The sequence below is a fragment of the Sapajus apella genome, unplaced genomic scaffold (assembly GCF_009761245.1).
Source record: "Sapajus apella isolate SASKATOON/1434 unplaced genomic scaffold, GSC_monkey_1.0 scaffold241, whole genome shotgun sequence".
NCBI classification, from domain to species: Eukaryota; Metazoa; Chordata; class Mammalia; order Primates; family Cebidae; genus Sapajus; species Sapajus apella.
The window spans coordinates 464469-488070 of NW_022437181.1; the positions used below are offsets into that span (position 1 = coordinate 464469).

The 23602-nt window shown below is 39.4% G+C and overlaps 1 protein-coding gene across 5 annotated transcripts; it reads right to left on the reverse strand.

Moving 5' to 3' along the window:
* Window positions 1–2617: 2617 nt before the first annotated feature.
* On the reverse strand, window positions 2618–10127 carry PDCD2 (programmed cell death 2). 5 transcript variants are annotated; one of them, XM_032271607.1, is made up of 6 exons: window positions 9722–10127; window positions 8966–9205; window positions 8509–8640; window positions 5451–5554; window positions 4262–4375; window positions 2618–3183 (listed from the first exon to the last, which is right to left on the reverse strand). In XM_032271607.1, the coding sequence occupies exons 1-6, from the start codon at window positions 10002–10004 to the stop codon at window positions 3025–3027; spliced, it is 1032 nt and encodes a 343-aa protein (XP_032127498.1). In that variant the 5' UTR covers window positions 10005–10127; the 3' UTR covers window positions 2618–3024. The 5 variants fall into 5 exon arrangements, 2 of the variants coding, with proteins under 2 accessions (XP_032127498.1, XP_032127499.1); XR_004266139.1 differs by lacking the exon at window positions 5451–5554; XR_004266140.1 differs by lacking the exons at window positions 2618–3183; window positions 4262–4375 and adding an exon at window positions 6664–6767.
* Window positions 10128–23602: the final 13475 nt, after the last annotated feature.

Consider the following 23602-nt stretch of genomic DNA (forward strand, 5'->3'; position numbering starts at 1 on the left):
AAGTAGGAGCTATTATCCTGACTCTTACGCATTTAAAGATAATTGAAGTTCTTTGTCCATTTCTTTTCTTTCCAATTTATAGGCCATTTAGTATGTAGATCTTCTCATAGTCTGGGGTTTGCTAGTTGGAAATTCATGATGTGGTTTATTCTCTGTATTTCCTGCAAATTGGCATCTGCTGCATAATTCTTAGATCTATTAATTCATTAATGGGTTGCAAAATGACATGCCATTTCATTTGTTTTTCATTTAGTAACTAGCATACTTTTATAAAGTGTTGTACTCCACATAGCAGGATAAATACTTGCTTCTTTCACTTTTTAAGTTTGCAAGATAAAATATGAGTTCATATTAATATGTCCAATTCACATTCAAAACTTATAGGGCTTTTACTTAACCAATTCTATATTATATATACACTCTTTCTTCTACACTGAGAATCCTTAAGTCTTAAAGACATAGGGGATGATGAATTAGAATATCTCATAATTACTCATTTACTTTATCTATGTATTTATCGTTACTTTATCTGTCATTTGTGCAATATTTTTTGAGATACAGTCTTGCTCTGTTGCCCGGACTGCAGTGCAGTGGCACAATCATGGCTTGCTGCAGTCTCAAACTCCTGGGCTCAAGTGATTCACCTCAGCCCCCCATGTACACCAACACATCCAGCTAATTTTTTTTTTTTTTTTACTTTTTGTAGAAACAAGGTCGCTAAACTGTTGCCCAGGCTGGCCTTGAACTCCTAGGCTCACGCCATCGTCCCACCTCCACCATAGCATTCTTAAGAGTAACAAAAATACTATCATCAATATGATTGCCAAAAACTCTTAACTTTTTTTGTGTGTGATATCTGAAATAAGGCAAAGCTGAATATGCTGCTGTCTACAGCAGAGGAGTGCTGCTGTGGCTGGACAGTATCTGAACCAAGCAGATCTTAAAACTTCATAGGTGTTGAGAAATGGTGGATGTATGGACTGGCAGCATCTGTGGAGCCATGATTATGTAGGTGAGACTTGGTCATTATCTTGTAGTGTTTTAAAATGTCTTCACATTTCTAGAGGCAACTTGCTTAATGCATTTAAAAAATTTTTTATGTTGTACAGTTTATTTTTAATATAGTTGCTGTTTTTTAACACAGATGCCAAGCTGGTGCTGTGACATTTTATGTTGATTTGGACCAGTCTGTCTCCCTCTTGATATACCTGTTCCTGGAAAGGCCCTGTAAACTTTTATGATTATTTCCAGAAGTTGACCGGAATATATATCAATGACAGCCTGGCTGGGTACCTGTCATCTGGTGATCTCCCCAAATAATAGTTTTACCACAGAAGACTCTAACATGTTTGCTTTGAAAGCCCTCAGCAGTCATAACTTACACATTCCACCTATGATGAATAAGACATAATTTTAGATATGAAGGCCCCACTAGTCCCGGTTTCCTTATACCACTGTGCTTCCTACTAAGTGCTGTGACCAACTCTTGTCACAAGTTGCTGATGACAACTTACTCCAATAACTACAGACTGACACCACAGTTATAGGTGATTCTCATTGATTTAGCCACCCCAGTTTCGAAACTAGTATTCTCTAGTTCTTAAGTAGCCTAGTATCAAACCTCCCTATGGGAGAAACTCCATACTGCAGTTTCTCATATGGTGCTATGTGTAACTGTATCTTATATATACATACACACACATATACACAAAATTAATACAAACTGCATATATATACTTAAACATATAATATGGACTAATAGGACAGGACTTTCTAAATTACAAATAAAATAGCCAAGTAGACAATGACATTAGCAAGTGATGTTACCTATGAAAATGTGAGGATTTATGGTGGCAGTGCATTTCAGAATTAACAGGCATGTGTTATGGGGCAATGTGAGCCAATGTAGGTGAAGGAAATGAGCCTGAGAAATTTATCAGAATTAGCCATCAGTATTCAAGCACTGACAGCAATGTGTCTTCAGGGCAGGTATCGCTGGTGCTGAGAGAAACTGGGAATTACCAATGTGAGCTGCTGGGGGATGGAAGGAACCTTAGTGTAGTCTTAGGGGCCACTTGCTTAAATAAATGTATCATAAACATAACAGGCCAAGGGTCAGCCCTTTGAAAACTGATTTCAGGGCCCTCCTTTCCTCAGGCTGCTGCCTCCTAGGCCAGATCCTTACTCTGGTTTACATACCATAACCATTGTATACGCGATAGGAAACTGTTCAATGCTGACATGGAAAGCGAAGACCATCATCTTTTCCTTTCAGTGTCTCTGTAAGCAAGGCCACTGGCTGACCAAGATCCGTTGTGAAGGTAGAGAGCCTCTTTAAATTCCAGCTTTGTGATTACAAAGCCACTGTTGTTCCTCATCCTACCAACTGTGATACTGTTGTTTCAGAATTACTGGGTTTCCTGTTCACCATACTCACCGACCTAAGGTTTGGTATTTTTCTGATGTTACGGGCTTCAAGTACATACTAGAGCCTGTGACAATCAGCTGATGATCAGATAAGTTTGTTGGGGTTTTACCTAAGTATTTTTCTTTGTGTTTTAAAAAACTTAGGGTGGGAAATGCTCTCAGAGTGAGATGGTTAAACTTCATTAGGCACATAAAAAGAAATGCCTGTATAAGCAAAAAGATCATTTTCGTTATCCCACCATTTACAGGTAACCAGTGCACTAAGTGTACATCTTTGCAGATTTATTTCTATGCACACATACATGTACAAATATTTTTACAATAGGGTCATACCACAAATACTACCTATAATGATATCTCGGTTGTCAATATGTGTGTGTATAAATAAGATTCTGTAGCCTTCCACTGTGGATGTACCAAAACTTAATTCTCTGTCACTGGACACTTTTGTTTCACTAATATATAGACACTGTAAGCAATGTCTCAACATCTCTGTACCTCTATTTTTGGCATAAGTATTTCCTTAGGATAAAGTCCCAGAAATGGAATTGCAAGGTGTAAAAGATTATTAACATATCTGAAGGCTTTAAGATGCCCTTACGGTGTATTTGTTACATCCTGCCTCCACACAAATTCTTCTGTATAGCCAATACCCAAGCTGCAGCTCTCAGCACAGGTGAAGACAGCCAGGATGCCCCAGTCAATGCTCTTGCCCAGTCTGTCGGCCTTCAGGTAGTTTAGGAGCTGAGGCATGACCTAAGAGGAGGGTGACATACAGTTAGAATGCTGCTTCACAGCAGGGAGCACTACTTTTAAGAGACTTTCTTGGCCAGGATGATAAAAAGGATCCTGGTCTTTCAATCCTCATACAGGATTATAGACAATATACAATTAGTATGTTTAACAATCTAAAACTACCTTATGACTTCAAAGCCCCACTCTACTTCATCTGACCTTCTGTTTAGTATGTCTTCCATTTGAGACAGAAGTTCACAAGTGGCTGTTAATGAATTATTTTCATTACTAATATGCTATTCAAAAGGGCTGAGGCTTCTATTTGGGCAACTTTTACTTTATATCATTGCAGATGTTGTTACTCTTGACTCAAGAAACATTGATTAGTAATGACACTATGATACAGAATCACTATACAAATCTTGTCATCTCATTTTGGATGTTGAGAGCTTTGGCACTAAGAACCAAGCATAGTTTTAGATGTCCTCATAATTACTTTTTTACCCAAAGAAACAAACCCAGTATGAGCTATGACTTAGGTAAGGTTAGTGAATCCATAGCTCAAGATCATTTCTACCCTACCCAAATGGATTTTGGTGCCAGCAAATTCGTGTGTGTGTGTGTGGGCGGGAGGGGGGAACGACATTTATCTCTAATGCTTATATCCATTTGTTCTTCGAACAAATCCACAAACCAAGATTAAATATTGAAGACTCCCCTCTTAAAAGTATGGAGTCAAAAGACTTTATTTAATGGAACTAGAAAGGAAGGTATAAATTATTTAAAATAAAAGGTAACAGAGGCACTAAAAATAATGACATAGCCACACTGAAAGTGGAGGACACTCTAGATATCCTCATCTTCACAGAAGTCAGTGAACAGATACTGTCTGAAAACTAGGAAACAAAAAAACAAAGAATTCCTTCCAGGGAACTTCCTGCCCCAAGGTGAGGCAGGAAACTGATGATTTTCATTATAGGGCACCATCTGTACTGCCATGTTGACCCATGTGCACAAATTAACTTGGTAAAGTTTTTAATGTTTAAAAATATTAATCATGGTGATTATACAATAAAATGGTCCTTATTTAAGGTCATACCTGGAATTCAAATATTCTCTTGGCACCACAGGGGCAATCTGGAATATCCTTTTCTTGAGGAATATTTTCACCAGAAATCCAGATGGGGGCAATACCTCTGCCATATCTGAGAATCTGAAATCAATGAGGATCATGTTCAAATAATTATACCTTACCTAAAACTTTCCAATGGTAACATGCTATCTGATGATCATTTAAAGAAACTCCATGAATGTTCCCACTCTTGATGTAACACTGACCCAAAAGGCATGTCATAGTTCCCCCATCAGACCTGGCTGTGCCAGTGTGCCATTAATGCCTTCTCAATCACCTCAAAGTGATTATTTCAGCTTATCTGACTCAGGGGGCATAAAAATGTATTTCCTAGTTGATGCTTTTATTACCTCATGTTGGAATCTTAATACTATGAATATATTGTGAAGGGACTAAGAATAAGCCTTTGCTTCTCCATTATCAGGTTCTGATTGTAGAATTCTGCCTACCTTCTGTGGCTACCTTCATAGTTAAAAATTTGAGGAGGGACAAATACCAAGTAAAATACAGTGTTTTGAAAAAGACTACAAACATAGGTAAACTTCACTGTAATAAGCTTCCTATGGCACCTGAGTGGTTTTCTGTATTTTGTCTAAAAGCATATAGATTGCTAAAAACTGCCTCAGTGTTTAGGACCTAGATCTACTCTTCCTGTAAAGCCCTGGGTATTTATTTGATCTAGTGACTGGTTTACGGGAATTTAGTGTTCTTTCATGATTTATGTTTATGGTAAGGGAGGTTAAGGAGAAAATGTTAACATGTCATATTTGTTTTACAAGCCACAGGTACCTGTTGGAAAAGGGCAAATAACATTTTTTTTTCCTTTTTGGGGGGCCAATGGTGCCTAAACCTCATGTACCATAGGCAACATCTCATTCATCTCCCATCCCAGATGCTTTCTTTAGAAAATGAACTCTGAATGATAAACAGTATAACCTTTAGTCTTTCAGTAACTATTAAATGGATCAGCACTGCAAAACACCTTGCTACATGGCCATCTGTGTGAGGAACTCCTCTAACAAGATAACAAAAATCTGATTTTATAGGCTCCTAAGGAACAGACTAGTGTTACTATGAAAAGTTCATTCCTCTCAGAGGTTATACTCATAAAACATGGCCTGAAGAGAACACAATGAGGAGTTTGTGTTTACTTTACCTGTTCTGGTTCAAGGGCTATCTGAGTTTTAAACTTCTGAAAAATTTTATCTTCCCTGGATTCATGTTTTGCCATGGAATCCAGTTCTTCCTCAAGTGCTTCACCTGAAAAATCAACATAACTATGATGGAAAACAAGAATAATCTTCACAGTTTGACAATTCACACATGATGTGGGGACTCACTTTTAATCAGGTAGCTTTCCCTATTTATTTACTCAATCAAGTTGTACCATCTGAATTTCCAGGTACTCCATTCAGCTCTATTATATGGGCTTCCATTCAGTACATCTCTTTAAAGCTTCAAAATAACAGAATGGTCAAGTCAAGGGCTTAGGACTTCCCAGCACATCACAGAACACCCAACATATGTGGATGTTCTTATCACTGGTATCCTCAGCTGGTACGCTTGCTCACTCACTCATCAAATGTTCATTTCCGGCCGGGCATGGTGACTCACACCTGTAATCCCAACACTCTGGGAGGCTGAGGCGGGCGGATCACCTGAAGTCAGGAGCTCAAGACTAGCCTAGCCAACATGGTGAAACCCACCCTGTCTGTACTAAAAATATGAAAATTAGCCAGGCGTGGTGGCAGGTGCCTGTAATCCCAGCTACTTGAAAGGCTGAGGCAGGAGAATTACCTGAATCCAGGAGGCAGAGATTGCAGTGAGGCGAGTTGAGCCATTGTACTCCAGCCTGGGCGACAGAGCAACAGTCTGTCTCCCCCCACCCCCCCAAACAAAAAAAAAGTTCATTTCCTTCTCCACATTCCTTCTTGGGATTATAGCCACTCTGAGCCACTGCTGTCCCCAACAGACCTGTGTCTCCAAGTACAGCCATTAGTCTTGTAATGTACATTAAAATATAGCTGATATCCTAAGTCATAGAAGCTAAAATAACTGCTTTAATGAAACTGGAAAGGCACTGGTGGTGGTCACTTGCACCGTCAGATCTGATGAAGTGTAGGATGCCTTCAGATTCATGTTTCATCAAGTGTACCTGGAAAGTTTCAGTATAACCTTTAGGACACTGTAAACGCTTTCCCCTCAGGCCCTGCTGCTTCCTGCCAAACTCCTCCATCTGGGAACTCAAGTCTCAGGTAACACACAGCTACCTCCAAGAAGCATTTTTCTTTTTCTTTTAATTCCCCTTTTATTTTGGAAAATTTTGAACATATACAAAAGTGGAAAGACTATAATGAACCACCACATACCATTAATCAGTTTCACACTATCAAGTCCACTGTGTCCTTTCTCTCCCACTTCCAACTCAGTTATTCTTAATCCCACATGTCACTTCATTCATAATTATGTACCCCTAGAAGCCACACTCTTTCCTTTTAGTTACCAATTTGAAAATAATGAATCTGTTCCCAAGTATCCTACAAAGATGAAGTATCATTTTGAACCCATTAAACATATCTGATGCAGTTAGTGTCCTTATGGATGTTCAAACCATCCATCTTTTGCCAGCAGGAACCTTTTCATGTTGCACGAGTTCTTCTGATATGGCCCTAGTAATCACTGCCAGCTTCCTTAATCTTTGATATTATAAGTTCCCACATTATTTGAACATTTCTTGACCCAGTTCTGGAACCAACCACCTCTCCAAAGCGCCTGGAGTTCCTTTTAGAGAGAAATGGTATGTAGACACCATCAACATTGTCTTCCTCCCATGCCCAACCCCTCAGTTCTCATAATTACTCATTTGCTTTATCCCCCCTCAATACACACACAACCGTCTCAAAATAACAGCAATAGTCTAGTAATAACATGTTTACTGAAAATACTAACAGTGTTAATGTTCTTTTTATCCTCATGGTATATGCCATTAGAGATTTACTGTCTTATGTTTTGAAGTCGCCTAGAAGAGTTCTTAGTGTTATACGACTACATAAAGAGTTTTTTTTATTTTTGATGATTAGGGACTGCTTTTTAAAACTTATTTTACTTTATAATCTTAAAATACACAGTTCCACAGTCACATTTACACAAACAAGGCATATCTGAAGTTTAGCTTTCATCCTTGATCCTCCTACTCTAGGCTCTCCCTTCTCCTAAAGGTAAGCATTTTCATTATTTATCATTTTTATCATATAGGTATGAACACACACGAGTGACCCCTTCCAGGCAGTCTTCACTGATGTCACATGTGTTCCCATGGCACCTGTATTGTACTCTTACCAGTCATTACATGGAATTTAACTTCCCTAAGTATTATTTGGGCTCCTCCATGAGACTGAGCTTCTGACCACTGGAGTGTTGCTTCCCATTATATCCCTATTAGCAAGCACAAGGTCAGGCACAGAGTAAGACTCAAACATGTTTTGGAATGTATGACTGGTATGAGCTACAAAGCAGTAAGGTGACGTTTTCATTTTGAGTCTATGGTTTTGTGGTGGTTTTGTGTATGGCTCAAAGCTCAAATTGTGAAACTTAACATTATGTGACCAAAGCAAGTTATACCGAGAACCTCAATTTCCTCACCTTCAAAATGGGGCAGAGTTTCTGACTTACTGGTGTGCTGTCAGGATTTTAATGAGCCCATACACAAACAACCCTTTATATAAGATAAGTGCTGGATAAATGTTGGCTACTATAATAAACTAAGCCTCTAAGGTAGTTGGTCAGCATAAGCACTATCCAAGACTGCACTGTAGATAAACTGACAAAATTGTGTATCTAAAACTGGCCAGGTGAAAAAGAAACTTTTAAGGGGCCCTTCTGCATGCCTGACACTGTGCTAGGCACTCACACTATCCTAACCTGAGAAACAGATCTGGGAGCCAGAGGAACTTGCCAAGCCTCTAGCATCTTGCGCAGCACTACTCATGGGACCATCTGGATACCCGCCCCCCCTTGTCTTTATAGGGAGCAGAACACACCTGATACATGTCAGGAAACAATGTCCAGGAAGTATATTTTCACCTGAGGCAGTATCTAAAAATTGTAGGCTACGGCCTCCAGAGTCTTCCTCTCAGTTCCTCTCTTATAGACACATTGAGCCCTTTCTTCCAAGCATTACGTTTAATCATTTATGAAGTCTTGAAACTGCTTACCCATGCTCCCTATAAGCTCTGAGTAATCTTCCTTTTCCACAACCTCAGGCAATATTTCATCTTCTGTTTCTATTACAATTTCAAATTCTGGAAAAAGGAAGTTGTGGTCTGGAATTATATGGTCCAAATGATCTGAAACAGAAAGGACGGCACTATTAGTGATGATTTGGTTTTGAAGACAGTCTAATAATTTGCTGTCTCTAAAGTACCATATTCCCTATAGTAACAGTTATCCCTATTATTACACTTAGTTGTGGCATTTTAGAGAAAAGGTCATAAATGCCTATATGGTGATATTATCCACTGATTCAGACATCAGAGCCTCTTTTTTACAAAGGTGTTCCAGTTAGGAAAAATTCTTAAGTACTATACCTTTCATAATTTTAACTTTAAAGTTTCCTGGAAATAGCTGGGTTGACAAAGGCAATGAAACTGAATTGAGAAAAAGATGACTCACCTGGTTGTGCACAAGCCTGCTTATGTCCCAGTCTCCAGTCTAGGGTCTGATGCTCCTTGCTGCAGTAATACACTTTGTGGCATCTGGAGCACGTTTTGGGGCCTAAACAGCCACAAACCCTGCATAGATGAGCACCAGACTTAAGTTGGAGACACAGTGATTCGGTTTCTGGGGGAGGATTCTCAGAAGGTGGCTCATATGAATAAAAATCATTTTTCCTGGGTAGCTGATTCCTAAAAACTAAAAAAGAATGCAGAGAAAGTTTTATCTTCAGTCAAAACAGCAATTCAAATATTTGAACCTCTACACATAAAAGATTTTTTTCTTAGAGAAATGAATGTTTTTGCTTTCAGGAATAAGCTTTTAAAATCCAGAAACTAGATTTTTTTCTGGTACACGCAATAGAGTTGCCTCCTGTAGCTGGTTCGGGTTAATAAGACCAATAATTAAGACCGACAGCCAAAAATAAGAAAAAGCTACTGGGACCCATCTTTCCAAGACAATTCCTATTATCTGAATAGCATCATACCTAGTACCCATCGATTCAAAGCTGGGGGTTACCAATGCGCGAGGGCACAGAAACTAATTTAGTAAAAATGAGGACACCCTGGAAGGGCCCGGGAGAAGGTGCTCCTGGGGCAGTGCGGAGAGGAAGCTCCGAGAATGCGGTGGCAGGGGTGCTTTCCGATGTACCCCTAGTCACTCCCGCAATTTCAACGACGCGTGGCCCCATCCCGACCTCAATGGGCCACGCACCTCGCAGGCCGGAACAGCATGGCGGCTCGCGGCAGCAGAAAAGGAAGATGCCGCGGTGGAAGGCGTCGGCGCGGCCGGGCAGCGGCGCGTACACCTGCAGCAGGAAGGAGAGCGGGCGGCCACACAGCGCGCAGGCCAGGGCCCCGGGCCCCGGCAGCCCGGACGCGCCCAGCCACGCCGGCCGCCCGCCTACCTTGCTGGGGAACTGCTCGCTGCGCAGTCGCCACGCGGGCGCCAACTCGGCGAAGCCCAGCTCCACAGGTCCGGCCCGGGACGCAGCCATGCGAGGCGCGGGCTGGGGTGCGGCGCAGCCCACAGCCGGACCAGAAGGCGGAAGTCGGGTGCCGGACCAGAAGGCGGAAGTCGGGTGCCGGACCGGAAGGAGGGTACCTTTCCGGAAGACAGGAGGCGGGAACACGTTTGACAAGGCTGCAGGACCCTTGCGAGGGAACGGGGCGAAACCTCACGGCGTTGGCCCCGCCCCTGGCGCCTCTGCTTCCGGGCCGCTTTCCTGGTGCCTCCGGGTGCTCAGGGTTGGCCTTTGGGAGAGTCGCAGCCGGTGACGGCGGCGCTCCGCCTCACCTCTGCGCATGTCCTGCAGGGGCCTGCGGGTGGCCGCCATCTAGGCAGAGCCCTGGCTCAAGCCTTCCCTGCTGGTGTCCACTTCAGGCTGTGAGAAACTTGTGCTCTGACCAAGTGCTACTCAAGGAGCAGGCCTGCACGTTCTGCACATGTACCCAAGAACTTAAAGTATAATAAATAATTTTTTTAAAAAAACAGTAAGTTAAAGTGCCAGGGAAATAAAAAAGAGAAAGGTTGAACAGGTAAATTGAGGACTCTACAGTGGAAACTGAGAACCCTGTGTGTCCTGAGGGTAATGAAGAAGTCTCTGCACAAGAATCTGTTCTGTCAGTCTTAAGATCTCTGTTTAATGCTGGCTTGCTGTGCCTGAATTTCAAGGGAGGAGTGTATAATGAGGCATGCCCAACCCTCACTTCCCATTATGGCCTGAACTAGTTTTTCAGGTTAACTTTGGAATGCCTTTGGGCAAGCACAGGGTCCATCAGTGGGTTGGAGGGATTAGAATTTTATTGTTGGTTTGCAAAGATCTGAAAGAAACATGTACCATCTATTCTCTGTAAGGACTTCTACCTGTGAGCTTTCAGTTACATAACAAGACCATGGTTGTCAGTCAGGTATCCTCTTCTCCACTCCCATAACAATCCAAACCCCCATTCTATAACCTCAAGATGATATATAAGCTTCTGAACTCCATTTGGGGCTTGAGTATAATCACTCTGGTTCTCCCCCATGTGCATGTTAATAAATTTGTATGCCCTTTGTCCAATTAATTTGCCTTTTGTCAGTTGACTTTTCAATGACCCTTCAGAGGGCAAAAGGGAAGCTTTCCCTTGGCTCCTACGGTGGTGTTAATGGAAGTAAAGTCATCAATAACATTTATTTCTGAGAAAAATCACAGTTTAAATTGGCAGTATGTTTTTTTTGTTGTTTTTTTTTGAGATAGAGTTTTGCTCTTTCACTTAGGCTGGAGTGCAATGGTGCAATCTTGGCTCATTGGAACCTCTGCCTCCCAGGTTCAAGCATTCTCCTGGCTCAACCTCCCTAACAGCTGGGATTCAAGTGTGTCCCACCATGCTTGGCTAAGTTTTCTATTTTTAGTAGAGGTGGAGTTTCACCATATTGGCCAGGCTGGTCTTGAACTCCTGGCCTCAGATGATCTACCTGCCTCGGCCTCCCAAACTTCTGGGATTACTGGTGTGAGCCACCATGCCTGGCCAGCAGTATATTTGTAATGGTACATAAAATAATGTCTGCTTTTTGTTCTTTGGGGTTTTTGTTGTTGTTGTTGTTGTTGTTGTTGTTTTTGAAATGGAGTCTTGTTCTTTCACCCAGGCATCAGGCTCTGAGAAGTGCTCACTTTAGGTATGACCCAGCACATTTCCAGCTATGGTAGCTGTGGTGAAATGCTTCTTCTGTTTGAGAAAAGCAGGAGTAAAGTAAAGAAAATTCTGTGTTGCACCTCATATAGCAGCTCAGCCACAGTGAAGTAGAGCACCAAGCAGAATCTTAGAGTTTCTGAGTCCAGGCCTAGGGTCTTGGTCAGCATTTCTACACTTTCCCTGCACCAAAGGTTGAGTCCCAGACATTGCAGAATGTATCACAAGCTTACTAAAGAGTCCTTGGGCTTTAAGTGAGAAATTGATGATGATCTGGCAGAACCCCCTCCATGGGCCAGAGGTTTTGGCAGCCATAGAAAAGGATCCTCTGCCTGCAGATGAGGGAAGGAAAAGTAGAAAATTCTTTGTCTTATGGCCTAAGTGCCAGGTTAGATACAGTAAAATAGAAGAGCAGGTAAATATTAAAGATTTTATACTTCAGTCTCTGGCTCCCAGATAGCATCTATGGACCCACTCATGGCTACAATAACTTGCCACCCTGGAGGTAGAGACACAAACCTGGCTGGTTTTGCCACTTATTAATCATAGAGTCCTAGGACTTTGAGTAAATTTATATGGTGGCCAAGTACTGATTACAGTGGGCTTTGGGTGAGGCCAAGTTCTTTGTCTACTTCAGGTATGAACCTGCACAGTACCAGTGGTGGTGGTTGCAGAGGTGCTTATGTTACCCCAATCCCAGCTCCACATGCCTCAGCACAGAAAGACAGACTCTGCTGGTTTGAGAGAAAGTAAGGAAAAAGGACAAGAGTCTCTACTTGATAAATCAAGATAAGCTTTCTTGATGTTAATCCAAGACCACCAAGGCAATACCTCTATTTGTTTGTATAAACTACTGTGTTACTGGGTTTGGAGCCCAAGACTCTTTGACTACCTGGAAAGTTTTTCCAAAAATAACGGGCACAAACAAGCCCAGTCTGTGAAGACTACAATAAAGACTGAACTGTTGAATGCCCAGATCCAGATGAACATCTACAAATATCACCATTTCGGAGCACAAGACCTCACCAAACATGCTAAATAAGGCACCAGGGACAAATCCTGGAATAAAAGAGATATGTGACCTTTCATACAGGCAATCGAAAATAGTTGCTTGAGGTAATTCAAAGAAATGCAACATAACACAGAGAAGGAATTCAAAATTCTATCAGATAAATTTAACAATGATATTGAAATATAAAGAATAACAGCAGAAATTCTGAAGTTAAAACGCAATTGCCATACTGAAGAATGTATCAGAATTACTTAAAAGAATTGATCAAGGAGAAAATAGATTTAGTAAACTTGAAGTCAGACTATTTGAAAATACAAAGTCAGAGGAGAAAAAAGGATAAAAAATAAAGCATGCCTGCAGAATCTGAAAAACAGCCTCAACATAGCAAATCTAAGAGTTATTGGCCTTAAAGAAAAGGTAGAGAAAGAGATAAGAGTTAAACATTTATTTCACTAAATAATATTAAATAATATTAAACAATTCCTCAACCTTCGATATCAACATTTGAGTACAAAAAGGTTACAGAACACCATCAGATTTAACCCAAAGAAGACCACCTCAAGGAACTTAACTCTCAAAGGTTAAAGATAAAGAAATGATTCTAAAAACAGTGAGAGAACAAAAACACATAACATTCAGTGGAACTCCAATGCATCTGAAAGCCGGCTGAGAGAGTGGCATGACATATTTAAAGAGCTGAAAAAAAAAAAAACTTTTACTTTAGAATAATGTATCTGTCAAAAACGTCCTTTAAACTTGAAGGAGCAATAAGAACTTTTCCAGACAAACAAAAACTGAGGAATTTCATTAACACCAGACCTGTCCTTTAAGAAGCACTAAAGGGAGTTCTTAATCTGAAAGAAAAAAAAATGTTAGTGAAATAAGAAATCATCTGAAGGTACAAAACTCACTAGTAATAGCACACAGAATACTATAACGTGGTAATTACGGTGTGCAAAAATCTCAGAAAGAGTAAACAATAAACCAAAAAAAAAAAAAAAAAAAAGTGTTTCCAAAACATAGCTAGTAAAATAGGGAATGAAGAGAAACAACAAAAAGTTTAAAAGAATGACAATGAAGTTAAAGTGTAGAGTTATTATTATTAGTTGTTTTGCTTGTTTCTTTGTTTATGCAATCAGTGTTAAATTGTCTGCAGTTTAAACTGATGCTATATTATTTTTAAGTTTCATGGTAATTTTAAGTCAAAAAGTGTGCCACAGATGTACAAAAAAATAAAAAGCAAGAAATTAGATTATATTACAAGAGAAATCACCTTCACTAAAAGGAAGACAGGCAGAAAGGAAAAAGGAAAGAGAGGACAAAAATCAATCAGAAAACAACAAAATGGCAGGAATAAGTGCTTACTTGTCAATAATAACATTGAATGTAAATAAAAATAATCCAGTCAAAAGACAAATAGTGGACGAATGAATAGAAAAGCAAGGCAATAATCTGTGACCTACAAAAAATATGTTATCTATAAAGATACATTTAGACCTAAAATAAAAGGATGGAAAAAAGGTATTCCATGCCAATAGAAACCAAAAAAGAGCAGAAATAGCCATACTTATAATAGACAAAAATAGATTTCAACAAAAGACTGTAGGAAGAGATATATTTCATCTATAATAAAAGATCAATTCATCAAGAAAATATAATAATTGGAAATATATATGCACCCAACACTAAAGCACCTAGATGAATAAAGCAAATATTATAAAAGCTAAAGAAAGAGACCTCAATACAATAATGGCTGGACACTTCAATACCCCACTTTAGTCATTGGATAGACCTTCCAGACAGAAAATCAACAAAGAAACATCGGACTTAGTCTGCACTGTAGAACAAATGAACCTAATAGATATTTACAGAAAATTTCATCCAAAAGCTGCAGAATACACATTCTCCTCAGCACATGGGTTATTCTCAAGGATAGACCATATATCAGGTAACAAAACAAGCCTATACACATTCAAAAAATTGAAGTAATATCAAGCATTTTCTCTGACTGCAATGAAATAAAACTAGAACTCAATTTAGAAAAAGGAATTTCAGAAACCATACAAACATATGGACATTAAACAACATGCCCCTGAATAATCAGTAGGTCAATAGAAAAGTTAAGAAAAAAATAGAAAAACTTATTGAAAGAAATAGTAATGGAAACATAGCATAGCAAAACCTGTGGAATATAGTAAATAAGGTACTATCATAAAAGAATTTATAACTGTGAGTACCCACATAAAAAACAGAAAAACTTCAAATGAATAATCTAACAATACGTCTTAATTAACTAGAAGAAAAAGACCAAACCAAACCCAAAATTAGAAGAAAATAAATAATAAAGATTAGAGCAGAAATAAATAAAGTTGAAATAAAACAATATGAAAGATCAATGAGACAAAAATTTGAGTTTTTGAAAAGTAAAACAATTGACAAATATTTAGACAGGCCAACTAAAACACAGAGAAGATACCAATCAAAAAAATCAGAGGTGAGAAAGGAGACATTACAAGTAGTACTTCAGAAAATCAAAGGATCATTAGTGGCTACTGTCAGCAATTGCATGCCAACAAAGTAGAAAATTTGGAGGAAATTAATTATTTGACACACATAGCTTACCAAGATTAAACGAGGAAAAAATCCAAAACCTGAACAGACCAATAACAAATAACAAAGCTAAAGCCTTAATATAAAAGTCTGTAGGACCAGACTGAAAAATATAGAAGGAGGGAAAATTTCCAAACTCATTCTTGGAGACCAGTCCGATGTCAAAACCAGACAAAGACACATTAAAACAGCAAACTACAGGCCCATATCTGAGAACATTGATGCAAAAATTTGCAAAGAAAAATACTAGCAAATCGAATCAAACAATACATAAATATGTATTTTTAAAATGTTTTTTAAATGTTTATACAATCCAAAGTAATCTGTAGATTTTATACCATCTCTACCAAAATAACAATAACATTCCTCAAAGACATAACAAAAAAGAATTCTGAAAGTTATATGGAACCACAAAATACTATAATAGTCAAAGCTATGCTGAGTATATAAAACAAAACAGAGGAATTCCATTACCCGGCTTCAAATTATACTACTAAGCTATTGTAATTAAAACAGCATGGCACTAGCATAAACACAGATATGGAACAGAATAGAAAACCCAGAAACAAACTTATAAACCTACAGTAAGCTTATTTTCAATAAAAGCACCAAGAACATACAATAAAAAGAAAGACAGTTTTCTTCAATAAATAGGTCTAGGAAAACTGGGAAGTCACAGGCAGAAGAATGAAACTAGAACCCTATTTCTGGCCATATACAAAAGCCAAATTAAAATGAATTAAAGATTTAAACCTAAAATCTCAAACTGTCAAACTTTTACAAGAAAACATTGGGGAAACTCTCTAGGGCACTGGTTTGAGCAAAAATGTCTTAAATAATGGCCCATAAGCACAGACAACCAAAGCAAACATGGACAAATGGGATTACAGCAAGTTAGAAAGCTTTTTTACAGTGAAGGAAACAGTTAACAAAGTGAAGGGAAAACCCATAGAAGGAGAGAAAATATTTGTAAAATACTCATCTGAAAAGGGATTAATAGCCACATAATATGGTTAGGCATTGTGTCTTCACCCAAATCTCATATAATTTTACTCCCCAGGTGTTGAGGAAGAGACCTGGTAGAAGGTGATTGGATAATGGGGGTGGTTTCCCCCATGCTTTTCTTGTGATTGAGTGAGTTCTTATGACATCCGATGGTTTTATAAGGGGCTCTTCTCTTCCCACTTTGCTTCACATACATGCTCTCTCGCGCGCTGCCATGTAAGAGGTGTCTGCTTCCCCATCTTCCATGATTGTAAGTTTCCTGAGGCCTCCCAAGCCATATGGAACTGTGAGTCAATTAAACCCATTTCCTTTATAAATTACCAGTCTCAGGTATTTTTTCATAGCAGTGCAGAAGCAGACTAATACAGTATAATATATTAAGAGTTCAAAACATTCTATAGAAAAAAAAAGTAATAATCTAACTAAAGAGTAAGCAAAAAATTTAGCTAGACATTTATGAAAAGAAGACATACAAATGGCAAACAGGCTAATGAAAAGATGCTCCACATTACTAATCATCATAGATATGCAAATCAAACCCACAATGAGATAGTATTTCACCCCAGTTAAGGTGGCTTTTATCCAGAAGTCAGTCAAAAACAAATGCTGGTGAGGAAGAGGAGCAAAGGGAACCCTCATACCCTGTTATTGGGAACATAATTAAGAACAGTTTGGATGTATCTGACATAATGAAAAACAGAGCTACAATATGGTCCAGGAATCCCACTGCTCAGTATATACCTAAAAGAAATAAAATTGGTAAATCAAAGATATATCGGCACTCCCATGTTTGCTACAGCAAGGTTTATGATAACCAATATTTGGAAGGAACCTAAATGTCCATCAAGAGATGACTGGATAGAGAAAATGTGGTACACATACGCAATGGAGAAAACGTGGTACACATACGCAATGGAGAAAACGTGGTACACATACACTATTCAGCTATAAGAGAGGATAAGGGTCTGTCATTTGCAATAACATAAATGGAACTGAAAGTCTTTATGTTAAGTGAAATAAGTTAGACACAGAAAGACAAATCTCACATGTTCTTATTTATTTGTGGGTGCTAAAATTCGAAACAACTGATCTCATAGAGTATAAGGATGGTTACCAGAGGCTGGAAAGGGCAGTGGGGGAACAGGGGGATAGTGGGGATGAGAAATGGGTACAAAAAATTGTTAGAAAGAATAAATAAGACACTATTTGATAGCACAACAGGGTGATTATAGTAAAAAATAATTTATACATTTTGTAATGACTACAAGAGCATAATCGGATTGTTTATAACACAAGCAATAAATGCATGAGGGAATGGATACCCCATTTTTCATTGTGTATTACTTATTGAATGCCTGCATCAAAGTATGTCACGTAGCCCCATAAATATATACACAAATTATGTACCCACAAAAATAAATGAAAAATTAAAATTAAAAAAAAGGAGGAGAGTATAATGAGGCATTTGTGACCCATGGCTTGAACTAGCTTTTCAGGTTAATTTTGAAATGTCCTTATCTATTAAGAGGGCTCCATTTAGTCAATAGGGGCTTAGGAATTTATTTTTGGTTTACAAGTGGAAGAAAGAAGGATTTTTAATCCTGAGCCATAGCTCTCAATCAACCAAGCAGGGAAGCTTGTTCTTTACTCTGGAGATAAACACTATTTTTCTTTTCCACTGAGGAACACCACATTTTAAAATGGTAGAAAACATTTTGAAACTAAGAGGTACAGCCTTATTAAATCTGATTTGGTTTTAATTGGAATTAATTTAATCACATGTGTTCCAGAGTTTGTCCTCAGTCTTCTCCTTCTTTAGGCCCACGATGTGCTGAATTTGGTAGCTCCCTGCTCCACAACAGGAAATCAGAAATATTTAAAAACCTCATTGTGGCTGGGAGCAGTGGCTGATGCCTGTAATCCCAGCAATCTGGGAGGCCAAGGTGGGCAGATCACTTTTGTTCAGGGGTTTGAGACCAGCCTTTCCAACATAGTGAAACCGCATCTCTACCAAAGATACAAAAATTAGCTGGATGTGCTGATGAATGCCTGTAATCCCAGCTACTTGGGTGGCTGAAGCAGAAGAATTGCTTGAACCTGGGAGGCAGAGGTTGCCGTGAGTCAAGATGGTGCCACTGCACTCTAGCCTAGGCAACAGAGCAAGATTCTGTCTCAAAATAATAATAATAATAATAAATAAAAATAAAAAACCTCATTGTGTTTCAAACAAAATTCCTTTTATCAACTGTTTCAACTTGCATATTATCTATAATCATTTTGTTTATATATAATCCTGAGAAATCTTTGAGGACTAATTTTACTGTTTTCTACCATTTTGGTAGCTACCAAATTCCGTCAAACAAAATGCACAAAATTCCTGAGAAATACATTTTCTCATTGAGGAGTAGACTTGTTGTGTTAGAGAAACTCATGGTTACCAAGCCTCTAGTTTAATATACATGACTAGAGTATTCTAACTTAATATGAGTAGTGAGGCACTCTCAAGGCATCTAAAAGTTTAATACTTTTGGTTTGAAAATAGCCACATTTTTTAGCTGGCCACCAATTACAATTGTAGAATATTTATAGCCATAAAAAACATCTTCCACCAAGACTGAAAAATGTATATATGTCCTAGGGGTGCAGCATTTTTTCTTAAAGATAATATTAATGAGCTAGCTTAGGTCAAAGGCTTAATGGTCATTGTGAAAACTAATAGCCCCTGCCTTTAGTGAGTACATCTGCGCTTTCCAAGTTTACTGCACTTTCCAAGTTTAATTATAATTCTTTCTCTTTATAGTTACTTATAAGTAGAAACACTAATGAAAGACACTCCTGATCTTGTTTTCTGAGGATGCCCAATTATGTAATGGAGTCATTTCAAATAAACTTGCTTTTTTTACTGTTCTCTCTGACTTACCTCAAATTTTTTCCTGCACAAGATCTAAGAATCCTCCTTTGTGGTCTGTATCAGGACCCTCTTTTCCAGCAACATCTTTCAGCAACACTGTGAAGGGACCCCAAGATAAGACCCTCACTCCAAGGAAAACAATCCACACAGAATCAATCAGCTGACATCAGGCAAGTGGGCCATCTTTTAGAGTCATAAAGCCATTCTGGTGGGTAAGAATGATTATCCACTGTCATTTAAGTGAGAGGCCCTACGGTATAATGTCAGGGTGAGAGACTCGGCCCCAAAAGTCAGAGGCCTGGGGGTGTCATACTCAGATTGGAGGCCACGCTCACAGGGATAGAGGCCCTGGGGTATATTGAGAAAAATGGATTTTGCTAAACAAGATGTTTGCCACTTTCTCTTTTTGGACTACCCACCTTGTGCTCCCTGTCCCTCACCTGAGTGCTCTGCATCTTGTCACCTTTCTGCTCACTGCCTCTGTTCTGTAGCAGCCTGGAGGCTACCACAGGAAGGAGGCCTCAAGCAGTTTAGCTTTTACTTTCCTTAACAATTTTCTGACTTTTAGCTGACTGCTTGTTTAATTTGCCACTGGTCCAAGTGACACTGGAAAAAAGAGATGTCTTGGAACCTAGTATTTTTGTACTTCGATTAGCAGAAAAGATGAGCAAAAACCTCTCCATCATTATGATTAGAAGTTGAAATGTATTTAACAGCCCCACGTGACAAAAACAGACATGCCTCTTTAGCAACAGCCTCTTTTACGACAACCCCCTGCAAACAGCCTCAGGATGGAGAACATGAGACTTTTTCTTAACAGTTTTCCCTCATTTCTTAACCAGAAGCTCATCTTTTGATGGGCTGTTAAAGGACAGCTGGACCCTACTTTCTAAACCCAGCATGTCACTTTTTCCCTGAAAGAGTTTTGTCAGTTTTGTCATAGCAGTATGAAAATGGACTAATGTATTACAATATACAAATTACAACCTTCCCATTTCTCCTGTTTGGTCTGACTCCTTTTTTTTTCAGCTTAATTTGTTTTATAGAAGATAAACTAAAGGGGAGGAAATACATTATATACAGGCTTCTCTGATGCTTAGGATAAAAAACGGAAAAAGGGGATTGTATATGTTTGATGCAGGAAAAGACAAAACAGGGACTGGACATAACTGAGTACTCTTTAATGCAAGTGCCTCTTAATATTAGGTTTTTCTCAGCTGAGGCTGAACTTTCCTCTGCAAGTCCAAGCACCCTATAATAACACAGTCAGACTTCTTCCAGTTCTGGTGAGGTGTGCAACATGTTATTAATTCCTTCTAGTTTTCCAGGGCTATCTAGTGTCCAGTCATCATCTTCTTCCTGCCTTTCGAGTCCTATCTTACATATATACACACTCTTGAAAGACCCGAGCCTCACCAGAACAACGTGCAGTAGGGCCTCTTTTCAGCTGGCAAAGTTGAATCTTTGCCCTCTTTGGGAAGTAGCAGATGATCATGGGGACACTATATAAATATATGTACCCTTTTCTATGCCTGAATTAGCCATATGTAAAAAAAAATCTTCAACAGTTTTCAGAGGATCCAGGAAAATGTATAGACAATAGTTAAGAGGCTAACTTTGATGTATAATTTGACCAGGCAAGATTTGCATATATTCATGTCTACCTGCTGCATGGTAGAAAAGCAGTGCATTATGGGAGTGGCTAAAGCACATGCTAATAGGTGGCAGCCTGCAACCAGGAACATGACACCTGTCAAGTAGGAGGCACAGTAGTGGCTGACCAGGACCCAAAAAATAATTAGGACCTAAAAAAGAGAAATAAATTAGGAAGAAAGCAGGATATATATAGAAAAAATTATGATCATTCAACTCCTTGAAAGAATAAAAAAATTGTGACAAAGCTTTTTGAGTTTTATAAAGTCAGGAAAATTACTCAGGAAAAAGATAAAAACCTAGCCTTATTAAAAGGGTAGATAATTTAGACTTTGAAGTTATACACTAACACTGCCCCTGACTGCAAGAAGGAACAGGCATTGCTAGGAGTTCATTTTATAAGCCAGTCTGCTTTATATCTGCAGGAAGCCACGAAAAGTAGCCTTAGGCCTCCAGACTCCCATGAATCAGCTTTCAGACTTGGCTTTTGCAGTTTTCAATCACAGAAATAGGGCAGAGAAAAAATAAAGCAAACCTCCCAAAAGGCACAGCTTCTAGCTGCAGCCTTGTGCCCTCTATCACTTCAGAGCCAGCTTCTTAACCCTTGGCCCTCATAGAGGAAGTGAGAAGGTAAAAGTCCCTGTTTGGGTTTCTGGGCCACTGTGCCTTGAGTGTAAATCAATGCGTCTTCTGTAAGAAAATCAGCCGCTACCAAAGGGAATGCACTGTGCTTTCAAGGGAGCCATCATCAGAGCCCAGCAGATCCAAGAGTAGTAAGGCCTGATACTTCCTGCCTCCATTACCATTGGACTATTAGCTAGCCATCAAGAGATGGAGGAGCCTCAGGTGACTCCTGAAGTGGCCTGTAGGAGTACTAACTTCTTATTAGATATGGGATCAGATGACTCTGTCCTGATTTAATACTGTGGGCTCCTGTCTTCTCATGATGGACAAGCCCCAAAGCACTCCTCTTCTTATTTTCTAAGTTGTTCTCCAGGGCCTCTGGGTTTCTCATTCAGACAGTTTTTAGTACTGTCTGAATGCCTGACCTCTTACTGAGGAGAAATTTATTGACTCAGGTGACCTTCACAGAATATAAAGCAGATAAAATGTTACTTTTGTTCCTGACCCCTCAGGGGAAAAAAAAAGTTAAGGATGAGCTGTCACATTTACCACCTGAGATTTGGGCCACACAGGCTCTGGGAAACAGACTAAAGACCACTAAAATCCAACTTCAGCCTCATGCTGCTCACCCTCGGAAGAGACAATACACTTTAGGGCAGGGAAAATGAGAGGAAATTCAACCCCTTATTGCCAAATTCTTGCCATATGACTTATTAAGACCATGATAATCTCCTTACAATGCTCCCATGTTACCAGATCCAAAGCCTACAGATTTGTCAGAAACCTTAGAGCATTAATAAATGCAGTTATTGTCTCCATACACCCCATTGTCCCCAATTCTTACCCAAGTCTCAGGGGATGCAAGCTGGTTTACATTCTTAGATATGAAAGACACATTTTTCTGCATCTCAACGCATCCAGATTCACCATATGTTTGCCTTTGAATGGACTGATCCAGATACTCATTTAGCCTCCAAACTAACCTGGACAGTCCTCTCTGAAGAGTTCTGGGTTTGCCCCAATTATTTGAAAATGCTTTAGCTAAGGACTTAAGAAATTTACAATTGCAAAGGGGCACAATTATTCAGTATGTAGATGAGTTGCTCATTGCTAGCCTGACTAAAAAAGACTCAGATAATAATACTGTTAAATCGATACATTTCCTGGGAAATGGCAGCTATAAGGTGTCACCATACAAGGCTCAGATTATGACTCAAAGACTCAAATATATGGAATCTGTCTTAACCTCTGGAACTGATCAACATCCCTTGAAGGAGAAAAAGTTTTTTTAGTCATCCAAGAGTCCTCGTCCAACAAATGGCTGTGGGCCTTTGTAGGGGACAGTCGGGCACTGTAGCTTATGGGTGCCCAGATTTGGACACTTAGACAAGCCTTTATATAAAACACTAAGAGGAAAATATTAGAGCTCCTTCAATGTAATTAGAACTGCAAGCGAACCTTCAATACTTTCAAAGAGAAATTAGGCTCTGCTGCAGCCTTGGGTGTCCACAAGTTGGATGAACCATTTTTTCTTTATGTGGCCAAAAAGCAAGGCATAGGCCTTGGGTAATCTTGTCCCCAAACTGGGAAACATTCCAAGGCCAGTAGCCTACTTTTCTGAGCAGATAGACCAGGTGGGCTCAGGGTGTCCTAGATTTCTTAGCGCTGTTGCTGCTACAACTTTTCTAGTAGGCAAGGCTAAGAAACATTAGGACAGCACCTAAAGGTTTGTTGACCCCACACCAAGGGAAGGTGGTCCTAGAAGCTAAAGGGCACCAGTGGTTTACAGGAGAACATTTATTAAAGTATCAGGCCTTATGGCTAGATACTCCAGACATAACCCTTGAAGTCTGACAAACTATAAACCCAGCTCCTTATCTGCTAGAGTACACAGGTGCTCCCAGCCTTCCTGGCATACAGGTTGTATTAATCTGTTCTCATGCTGCTAGTAAAGACATATCCGAGGCAGGGTAATTAATAAGAGAGGTTTAATTGACTCACAGTTCCACATGGCTGGGAGGCCTCACAATCATGGCAGAAGGCAAATGAGGAGCAAAGTTACATCTCTTACACGGCAGCAGGCAAAGGAGCTTGTGTAGGAAAACTCC